Source organism: Mustelus asterias, chromosome 8 (assembly GCF_964213995.1).
Source record: "Mustelus asterias chromosome 8, sMusAst1.hap1.1, whole genome shotgun sequence".
In the NCBI taxonomy this organism is placed as follows: domain Eukaryota; kingdom Metazoa; phylum Chordata; class Chondrichthyes; order Carcharhiniformes; family Triakidae; genus Mustelus; species Mustelus asterias.
In genome coordinates, this window is record NC_135808.1 from 79,410,815 (window position 1) to 79,422,687 (window position 11,873).

General features: G+C 41.1%; 1 protein-coding gene across 1 annotated transcript; it reads left to right on the plus strand.

The window, feature by feature from the left end:
- The first annotated feature begins 7,268 nt into the window (after nt 1-7,268).
- LOC144497755 (toll-like receptor 2) lies at nt 7,269-9,509 on the plus strand. The gene has a single exon (XM_078219194.1). It carries the CDS (start codon nt 7,269-7,271, stop codon nt 9,507-9,509), a length of 2,241 nt encoding a protein of 746 aa, XP_078075320.1.
- Nucleotides 9,510-11,873: the final 2,364 nt, after the last annotated feature.

An 11,873-nucleotide genomic window follows, 5' to 3' on the forward strand; every position in this document is an offset into this window, starting at 1 on the left:
GAACTCATTGCTGGGGGAATTAGTGGAAGCGGATACGGTAGTGACTTTTCAGAGGCGCCTTGACAAATACATGAATAGGATGGGAATAGAGGGATATGGTCCCCAGAAGGGTAGGGGGTTTTAGTTCAATCGGACAGCATGGTCGGTGCAGGCTTGGAGGGCCGAAGGGCCTGTTCCTGTGCTGTAATTTTCTTTGTTACATCTTCTCGTAGCCCAAGATACTCCACCTCACTGTTAACCACCCGACCAATCTTTGTGTCATCTGCAAACTTACTAATCCTGCCCCCACATAGTCATCAATATAAATGATGAATAATAGGGGGCCCAACACAGATTCCCTGTGGTATGCCACTGGACACTAACTTCCAGTCACTAAAGCAGTGTTCTGCCATCACCCTCTGTCTCCTACAACTGAGTCAATTTTGAATCTACTTTATCAAATTACCTTGTATCCCATGTGAACTTAGCTTCTTTACAAGTCTCCCATGTGGGACCTTGTCAAAGGCTTCGCTGAAATCCATATTAACTACATTGATGGCACTACCCTCCAGTTACGACATTAAGTATAGCACTGTTTAGGTTTATAAATCAACTATTAATCTATATATTCACATTTAGTATTGCTAAAAAAAAATTAATGGATTAAAGAAAATTGGCAAAGGAATCAAAAAAGGGGAATGAAACTTTATTTTACCCAGCAAGTTATGGCCTGGAATGTGATGAGTGAGGGAAGTAGATTAATAATAACTTTCAAAACTTGAAAAAAGAAATTAGAATGCTGGAAAACGAGGAAGAGGAGTAGAATGGAACTAATTGAGTAGTTCTTGCAAGGTAGGGTTCAGGCAGGGTGGGCCGAATGGTCTGGACTGTATCATTCAGGAGGAGGAGACAAAAGGTGTTTCTGTGCATCAAACCACCCGATACTTTCACAGGTAAAACCCCTTTACAAGAACCAGTTGTTAAAACTAGTTTCCTTATGCTCCATCTATTGCTTATCAAGCAGAAGAGGAGTTATGTTTTTTGCAAATTGTGTGACTTTTGCAAGCCACACAAGGTGGGTCTTCTCGATTTGGACGAGGGTTGGGCAATTTCGGAAATATCAGCACGCAGTTTCGGGAAATCGCTGGAGGAAACGGGACACTACAGGGTAACGTGCGACTTGAGCGTGCACTGCCACCGCAGGATCCTTTCTACAGCAATCTGTGCGCTTTATTTCTCCCTCTCTTTCAGGTTAGTGACAAAGTGAGTATAAGGCTGGGAGTGAAATCAGCTTCAATGACTAGACAAAGATCACAAGGGGATCAATTTGAAGATAGTTCCGCGTGTGCCAATAAATGTCAATAGATTGACGCGTGTCCAAACACGGAGATGCTGTGTACTAAAACGGAAAGCCTACCGCAGTTGAAGAAAACGGTCTTCCAATTTTGAAGGACTGGACTTGAAGTGCAGCGAAAGCTCAGCAAGGTAACGTTCAGAAAAGTAACTTTTGGAAATGTAACGCACCAAGATTGTTCCCATCCAACAACGAACTTCCTCCTATTTCTTAGGTGAACAACAGAGATTTCGTAGATGTAATTAAGAAACTCGCAAGGCGATGATGAAAGAGCAGGGGAGTGGGACCCTCGTTAGATAGCTCCTTGCACCCAGCTGGCACAAATACGATGGGCCGAAAAGCCTCCCTCTTTCCTTTAAGATTTCAAGAGCCAAAGTGAAAAACGTGGAGTTGAATAAAGGGCTAAGGTGATACCTTGACGGAAGTAACGGGAGATGCAATGGTTGAAATTAAAGATATGTGAGACAAAGAGGATAACAAAGGGAGGATAGGTCAAATAGAAATAGCGCACAAGCACAAAACACTGAGCGGGAGCAGAAAATGAAAACCAGGTTAACACGAAAGTGTAAACCCATCCCACACCGGCAGCACTTCTCTAAATAAAAAGTGGGAGCTATAGTTAAATCCTTAAAGTCAATAGCTCAGAATTCCTGGAAAACCCTTACATAATTCGAATTGTATGTCTACAACATTGGTAAAAGCAAAATACTGCTGATGCTGGAATCTGAAACAAAAACAGAAAGTGCTGGAAAATCTCAGCAGGTCTGACAGTATCTGTGGGGAGAGAATAGAGCCAACGTTTCGAGTCTGGATGCTCTGACCAAGGGCCATCCAGGCTCCAAACGTTGGCTCCAAACTCTCCCCACAAGTGCTGTCAGACCTGCTGAGGTTTTCCAGCATTTCCTGTTTTCTTTTTCCAGTGCTGCAGTGGACAGAAAATTAAGGCGCAAGTCAAAATGAAATGATAGCATAAGTCACACAATACTTTAAATTCCTATTGCTGCCCACCAAAACTGTGAAAAGTCAATAGCAACTTCGTTCACATTCGAGGGAAGGATGGTCAAAGTGTCCTGGATTGACACTAGCTTTGTCGGCAACGTGACTTATACTGAAAAATAATTGTACAGCTGGCCTTTGTATAATTTGTTATCATTTGGATTAATGGCACCTATTGGCTTCTCCGCCTGGTAAGACCATAAACGTTGTGGACCCACACCCTGCAGTCAGATGATATAAATAGGCTTTGATGTTTCACCATCAAAAAGGAGTTACTTGTTCATTCTGAAGTAGAGTTTGCGAGGCAAGTACAAAATCATGAAATCAATTAATTTGATCTGTGTATATACATTTAACTTGTTCACAATAATTTAGTAAAGTTAATCAAAATCTCAGTTCTATGATACAATTGTCAGATAAAAAAGGAAGTTTACGCGAGCTCCCAAGAGCTCAATACTGCAGAAAGCCGAGAGGAGTATGGAAAATACATGAGTGAAATTAAAAAGGGCATTGAGAAAACAAAGAGACAGTTTGAAAAAATATTGGCAAGTAAAATCAAGGATATTGTGAAAATACAATAAAGAGCAAGCAGATAACTACAGAGAGAGTTAGAGACCAAGCAGGGAACCTCTATATGGAGTGTGACATTAGTGTACCTTCAAGAGATTTTTTAAAATTATGTTCTCTGTAGCTCACATCCTTAGTTAATGTCATTGTTGCTGAGCTGCCTACGAGGAGTCCTTTCATTGCTCCTTAAGTGGCTTAAATGCAGATTGTTTATTTTTTACTTGAGGAATTAGTTTTATGATCCTGCATTGTCAGGAGGAAGCATGTTTGCAGGTCAGATCATAGAAATCATCATAGAAACCCTACAGTGCAGAAGGAGGCCATTCGGCCCATCGAGTCTGCACCGACCACAATCCCACCCAGGCCCTACCCCCACATATTTTACCCGCTAATCCCTCTGACCTACGCATCCCAGGACTCTAAGGGGCAATTTCTTTTTAACCTGGCCAATCAACCTAACCCGCACATCTTTGGACTGTGGGAGGAACTTTCATTTTCAGTTCTGAGCTGCGGGTTTTAGTTTAGGAGGGAAGTTGGAAAGAAGTCTCTCTCTTTCTCTCCCTGGTTTTGGGAAATTCTGCTGGTTAAGCTGAAAGCCTTCCTGGAATAGAAAGTCTGCTGTCGGTGGCTTGACCGGAGTTTCTCCCTGGTATTCAGGGAAGCTGATCAGACTTCAAACTGCTCTGAATGTTTCAAGAGAACTGTATCATTCAACCAGAGGGCTCAATTCCAGTATCACGTGAGTATCTTTGCTGTGTTAAACCTGTGGAAGGGTTTTGTCTAGGGGAAGTTTTGGTTTGATTGGAACATCTTAGATATATATAAGGGTTATACATTATTGTGGCTGGTTTGTTTGTAATTGATAACAGTTCTTGCTAAAACTCTTACCACACATGTTAACTATATTCTTAAATAAACTTTGATAAAAGCTCCCTAGTGGGTCATTTGAATCATACCGGAGGTGAACTATATGCTTATCCTAGCCAAATTCAAGGTGCAAGACCTTTGATCCAGACAAGCTCCATAAAACTTTGGAGTTTCTGACCTGAACCATAACAGGAGACAGAAGACGTAAGCATGGTTCTTAATTAATACTCGGGGGAGAATTTATGGAGCCTGCAAGAGTAAGCAGGCAAGAGAGAATTAGGCAGGAGCCAGAATTCCTGACAGTGGACTGAAATGCAAAGATTAAGTCAGTGGCATGTTTGCGGGGCATGTCAGGCCTCATGCGGTCTGTGGTAGGTTCGTAATTGTAATACATTCGCCTTCCATGATTACTCATTAATGTGAAACATATTGTAATTACATCCTACCGTCAAGATAAAGTCAGCAGCATACAAGAATCTCTTGGCACCTGGTTCACGTTAGTTTAAAGGTAACATGCAGCAGTTGGATTTGTGCAGTTGTGTCAGAGGTCTTTGGTTTTCTTTGCTGAACTCTGTGGCACAAGGGAGAGGAGCAAGAGAATGGCAGCTTGCCTGCAAGCGTGAATCAGTGGTGAGGGTGGGGTGTGCCATAAGGGGCAATGAGGAGTGAAAGAAAGATCCAAGGAAATAAAATGTGTGGTCAGTGGTATCAAGGAGTAGAAGGAAGGGTCTATTGTATTGGTTATGCTGGGGTGGTCAGTGGGGACAAGCTTGAAGGTGATAGGAGAAGCGGGAAGGGTAATAGATTTTATTACAGATCTTACAATGACCAGCTTCACAACGTCTCCAGAAGCACATACGGTGCCAGGCCTGGAGATGGAAGTGGGAGGACCAGTGCCAGTTTTGTTTGTGGACAATGGAAGATGTTGAAAATCTCAATACTCGTCCATTCCATGGATTTTTTCCATGGACATGTGCTCTCATTAAGTTTATCTGCCTGCTTCACACAGTTCAATTGCTAGAATATCAATGGCTGTCATGCACCCAATATTCCTACAACCTCAGGAGGAGAGGATGCAACAAAGGATGGCTCTTGCCGGTCAACAACAAAGTCTGCAACAACAGTAGCAGGCAGCACCAGCAGAGCAGCTGGTCGGGATGCGGCCATCCAAGGCAGGCATCATAGAAGACAGGTACTGGCATTTGGCAGCCAAGTTGTGGCTGTAATATAGAGCCTCTCCTTTTGTCCAGGAGGCTCTCTTGCAGCCTACCAGTAGCTGCAGCATTGTCTGCTGATGGTGGGTTTGACCAATGCAAAACTTCTCTCCCGTGTCCCATGCACACTACCAATGCTTAGGTTTATAATTAGAACCGTGTGGGAAATAAAGGCAAGAGAGCGGAAATGGCTCACAGTTGGGGTTACACCATCGGAAGCAGCACACCACAGTTAAAATTCCACCCTCCTGATGCAAACATCGTAGTTAAGGAGGAGGAGTGAGAAATATTGGATGGGATAAACATAGAGAGAGGAAATATTAAGGGGTGTAGCATCTTTGCATATATATGATTTGGCAGGCCCAGGTGAAATGCATTCCAAGCTGCTAAAAGAAGCAAGGAAGGAAATAATGTTGGGGGAGGAGGCTCTAACCACCATTTTCCAATTCTCTCTGGCTACAGCTACAGCTACATACCAGAGGGTTGCAAGGCCAGTAATGTTATACCATTGTTCAAAAAAAAAGGAAAGATAATGTTATAATTACAGAACAGTTTCCTTACCTCGGTGGACAAATTATTGGACAAACATCTGAGGGGCAGTATTAATCATCATTCAGCAGAGCATAGATTAATCAATGACAATTCACATGGATTTGTTAACAGAAGGCTGTGAGTGACTTGAATTTTTTTTGAGGAAGCAGGGTTGATGTAGGTGACGCGTTTGTTGTAGGGTACATAGATTTTGCAAGTTTGACCATTGGAAAAGGACTCAAACAGCAAACCGGTCAAAAAAGTAAAAATCCATGAATTCCAAGGGAAAGTGGAAAGTTGGATCAAATATTGTGCAATGGCAGGAAACAAAGGGTAATGGTTGATGAGTGATTTTTCTGACTGGAAGGTGGTTTCCAGTGGGATTCTGAAGGGTTCCATATTGGGTCCTAGATTTTTGTGGTATATACCAATGACTTAGATTAAATGAAGGAGTCATGTTTGAGAAGTTTGTTGATGATATTAAAAAATGGCACTGTGGTTGACAGCAAGGACAATCAATATAGATTGCTGGAGCTAAAGAGTGGCAAATGACAAGGCAATTTTGGAAAGAGAAGGCAAGAGAGTACACAATAAATAGTAGGATGCTGAGAAGTGTAGTGGAACAGGGGGACATTGGATTGCAAGTACACAGATCCCTGATTGTAGTGAGCCAGATAGATAAGGTGATTAAGGGAATACTTATATTCTGTGCCTTGGCTGATAAAGGTAAGAACAAAGATGTTACAGGAGCTGTGTAAAACACTAGTCAGGCCTCAGCTAGAATACTGAGTGCAGCTTTGATCATCTTATACAAGAAGAATGTGTTTACAAGAGAGTGAGCAAGATGGTAGAGAGGAGATTTACAAGAATGTTGCCAGGAATGATGAATTTTAGCTATGTGAAAAGATTAGGTAGGCTAGATTGTTTTCTTCGGTACAGAATAGGCCTCAGTTGTCTAGATAGAATGCTAAATTCTCTCAGCAGAGGAGTCATTAATCAAGGGCATAGCTTTAAAGAAGGATTAGAGGGGAGTTGAGGAGAAGCATTTTCACCCAGAGAGCCATCAGTGTTGAAGTTCAAAAACTGAAATGGTGTTAGTACAGAAACCCCATTGCATCCTAAAGAACTTGAGCATGCAGTTGAAGTCCTGTAACCTAAATGGCTATGGATTAAGAGGTGGAAAATAGGATGAAGCTAAAAGCTCTTGTTCAGCCATAGATACGATGGACCAAATGGCCTCTTGTTCTTTAAATTTTCTATGTTTAATCTTGGCTAAAACCACCCAGAACACTGTCATCAACAACACCTCATCCATTTCTGATTATCATAGTGCCTAGCGCACAGCCACTTAGCAGCTAAGACTCTTAAAAAGTTATAGTAGTTTGGGTGACTGGTGTCTGGAATTTTTAAAAAATAGAACCAGGATTGCACTGAATATGGTGCAGCTAATATCTTCTTTGACATTGAGGCCAGATTTTCATCATTCATATTTGTCTTTTAACAGGGTGCGTTTGAAAATGGCCAGTGCGTGAATAGAGGAGTTGTTACTTGGAAGCAGAATTTACTTCACAGATATCAAGGCCAAGATGACACACCTCGGAGCAGGTGCTATTTTGACGAGTATTCTATTTATGGTTGGTTGTTGTGCAATACCAAAGAGGATAGATACTTCTTTAGTAAATTGCTCAGGAATTGGCTATCCACTTTCTCATTGCATCCTGGTACCAGATGTAGAGATGTTGGACTTGTCTTATAACAACATGACAATAATTCAACAGCAGAGTTTCCAGAACCTTACCAAGCTGAAAAAACTTTTTCTTAAGTTCAATCACATCACTGTGATAGAACCTGGATCATTTTCAAAAAATTCAGAACTAAGGTATCTTGATCTTTCAAATAATTTTTTGCATGATATTTCAGCCTTGCCATTTAACCATCTCCAGTCACTAACACACCTTGATATCACCAACAACATGTTTGATACAGCTGACTTTGGAGCAGAAATCAACAAGCTACAGAACCTGCATTCTCTACACTTTGGAAACGCTCGCCTTTCTTCCTTGAAGTCCAATTCCTTATCTGCACTTCGTGGAATCCCACTTAAGGAGGTTTATTTAATTACAGGAGATTTGCAGGTATATGAACCCGGAACACTTAATGCCTTGCAAAATGTAGAAAAGCTTTCTTTTGATTTACAGTTTGGGCAGAAAGCACAATTACTGATCGATATCTTCAACGATATTCCAACAACAACCACTACACTGGAAATTCTAAATTCTGATTTCGTCAAATATGCAGGAGATGAAGATTTATTTTCTCCTTTGAAGAAATCAAAAATCACGACACTAGTTGCGCAGAATATTACCATTGATGATTCTTTGGCCACTCATTTGTTAAACTTTGTTCTCAGCTCAAAAATAAATGAATTATTTTTGAACACAATTAGAATGGATGGCATTGGCAAGTGGGAAATAATGCCTGTTCAATCTGATCAGATTAGTTTGCGTAAACTCCATATAATTAATGTAGATAATCCAAACTTCTACCGTTTTTACTCACTTGACTATCTTCTTGATGCATTTACAGAACTGACAGAGTTAACAATACATGAGGGAAATTTGTTTTATGTTCCATGTGAGGTATCAAAAGTAATGACTTATCTGAGATATTTGGACATATCCCAGAACGTGCTTCAAGAATCCACCTTCATTCCTAAAGATTGCACTGCTCCTTTCCCCAATCTTAAAACGCTCATTGTAATGAAGAACAAATTTTCAAATTTACCCAAGTTTAGTACATTATTATCTAAAATGGAGAACTTGTCTAGTATAAGTGCTTGTCACAATGGTCTTGTACTACAGGAGGGATCGGCCTGCAATTGGCCTCAGACTATGACGCACATAAATTTTTCACACAATAACCTGGAAAGCAGTGTGTTTGGCTGCTTACCAGAATCACTGGAATCACTAGACTTGAGTTACAATTCCATCACCACAGTCCCAAACCTCAAAGGGCTGAGAAACCTCCATGAAGTGTTTTTGACAGCAAACATCATAGTATCTTTTCCTGAGATTCCAGTGGGTCACTCACTGAAATTCTTGCACATTAATCACAATAAAATTCAGAACTTAAACATCCACTCATTACAGTCCTTAGATCTAGCTGAACTCAAATTCAGCAATAATCCTTTTGAGTGCTTCTGTGAAGTTCAGTCAATCTCTAATTATGTTCAGCAGACACAAACTTTGATACTTGATTGGCCAGACCAGTATCAATGCGACCGTCCACAACAATTCAAAGGTCAAGCTATCCAATTCCTGAAATTTTCTCCTATTGAGTGCAAAATTCCCTTATTCGTTGGGGTCCTTTTGGCATGTGTAGCACTTTTGTTAGCTGTGTGCATTATACTGTGTATCAAGTATAATGTTACCTGGTACATCCGAACACTCTGTCTCTGGCTTAAAGCTAAAAGAGGTCACGACGTCAATCTGGCTGAACACAGATTTGAGTACAATGCTTTCATTTCATACAGTGAACATGACGCATTATGGGTGAAGAACAAATTGTTGGTACAGTTAGAAAATAGTGACCCACCATTCCGTATCTGTATCCATGAAAGAGACTTCAAACCTGGAAAGTCAATAATTAACAATATCATTGACTGCATATCAAAAAGCTACAAAACCATATTCATCCTTTCAAAACACTTTGTGCAAAGTGAATGGTGCCACTATGAACTCTTCTTTGCCCACCAACAGGTATTTGATGACAAAAAGGACAGTCTTATCTTGCTCCTGCTGGAACCTATTCCAAAGCACTCCATCCCTGATCGTTTTTGCAAACTACGGAAACTGATGAATAGAAACACTTACTTGGAATGGCCTCAGAATGAGTTTCAACAGGGCTTCTTTTGGAAAAGGTTGAAAGCTGTCCTGAATTTGGATTTCCATTCATGCAATTCACAAGTAACCCAACAAGAGATTGTGCAAGGACCCGATTAGATCCCTGAGCATCATATATAGACAAACATACACAAAACTGGACATTGAGGCTGTAAAATCGAAGTTTTAGTAAAACATGTTAAAATAGGTTTCCTTTATATCTATATATCGGTGCTATTTATTTTTCCATTTAGATTTTCACCCAGCACTGATTAAGAAGTTAATGACGTTTAGATAAGTGAATAACGACTAAATGTCTGGTGCAGGGAATTTTGCGTAAAATATTGCTCTGCTGTACTTTTCCAAATTACACAACAGATGTAACGGCTTTTAACAGAACCCTCCTGGGAAAAAGAAGACAAAGTATATTTTACATAAGATAGTGTATTTTAATGTTCACCAGCTAGCAGCTTGAAGTTCTGCCCAACTTTCAACCAAATTTCAGGTTTGCATGTGGCACTCTCTCAATGCAGGAGTCTGTCCATACTGACCAGTAATAGCTCCTTCACACAATAATGTAACTTCATTCAGCTGCCCCTCAACAAAATAAAAGTAACCAACCAACTCTGCTCCAGTCAATAGACTGGATAATTTATTTATTTGGCCATGTGTATTAACATTAGTGCATCTGTAACATTAGCTTCATATATTATCACTGCCAACACAGTCAGAAAGACATGCTGGTTAGGTGCATTGACCATGCTAAATTCTCCCTCAGTGTACCCTAACAGGCACAAGGGGATTTTCACAGTAACTTCATTGCAGTGTTAATGTAAGCCTACTTGTGACAATAATAAATAAACTTTAAAATGTTACCATCTGGTGGCTGGTAATGCTATGCATTGTCCATGCCTAGGAATGCTTGCATCTTCTAAACTGTTGACACAGTGCATTCATTGTCTGAATGATGGGAGCATTAGCACTGTGCTGTGGGTGGGTTGTGCCTGCAGTGTCTCTATATATTGATAACCATCTCTGCAGAGCTTGAATTTTGATCTGCCTGCCCCCAGCCTTCTGCTAATGACTGGATCAAATTGCACATTCCAGGCAGCATTTATGACTGGTGTCCAGTTACACCTGTCTCTTTCCTACCTTGTCTAAAATCTATACACTGGAAGACACAATATTGCTCATAGAAGCATGCTTCATATTTCAATTCTTTGATTGTATTCACTGTTGCTGTAATTATGACCCATCTTAGGATGTGAGGGAAGGTAGATGATTAGAAAACATAGAAGATAGGAGCAGGGGGAGGCCATTTGGCCCTTCAAGCCTGCTCCACCATTCATTACAATCATGGCTGATCATCCAACTCAAGAGCCTAATCCTGCTTTCTCCCCATGACCTTTGATCCCATTTGCCCCAAGTGCTATATCCAGCCGTCTCTTGAATACATTCAATGTTTTGATATCAACCACTCCCTTTGGTAATGAATTCCACAGGCTCACCACTCTTTGGGTGAAGAAATGTCACCTCACCTCCGTCCTAAATGGTCTATCCTGAATTCTCAGACTGTGACCCCTGGTTCTGGACTCCCCCACCATCGGGAACATCCTCCCTGCATCTATCCTGTTCAGACCTGTTAAAACTTTATAAGTCTCTATGAGATCACCCCTTATTCGTCTGAACTCCAGCGAGAACAGTCCTAACCTAATCAATCTCTCCTTATACATCAGCCCCGCTATCCCCGGAATCAGCCTGCACTCCCTCGAGAGCAAGAACATCCTTCCTCAGAAAAGGAGACCAAAGCTGCACACAATACTCTAGGTGTGGCCTCACCAAGGCCCTGTATAGTTGCAACAATGTGGAGATGCCGGCGTTGGACTGGAGTAAACACAGTAAGAAGTTTAACAACACCAGGTTAAAGTCCAACAGGTTTATTTAGTAGCAAAAGCCACAAGCTTTCGGAGCCTTACGCCCCTTCTTCAGGTGAGTGGCTCACCTGAAGAAGGGGCTTAAGGCTCTGAAAGCTTGTGGCTTTTGCTACCAAATAAACCTGTTGGACTTTAACCTGGTGTTGTTAAACTTCTTACTGTAGTTGCAACAACACATCCCTGTTCCTGTACTCGAAACCTCTCGCAATGAATGCCAAACATGCCATTTGCCTTCTTTACTTCCTGCTGCACCTGCATGCTTACCTTTAGTGACTGGTGCACAAGGACACACAGGTCCCGCTGCACACTCCCCTCTCCCAATTTACAGCCATTCAGGTAGTAGTCTGCCGCCTTGTTTTTGCTTCCAAAGTGAATAACCTCGCACTTATTATGTTACACTACTGTATTATCCAGATCAAATAAAATGTTTAAATGACTCCCAATCAACTTTTCTCCCTTTCTTAGAGAGTACAAATTAGTTCAAATTTAGAAATTCCACCTTTTGGAGCTTTTTCAAGATCTGAGTGGAGGATTGCCTCTACTCATAATA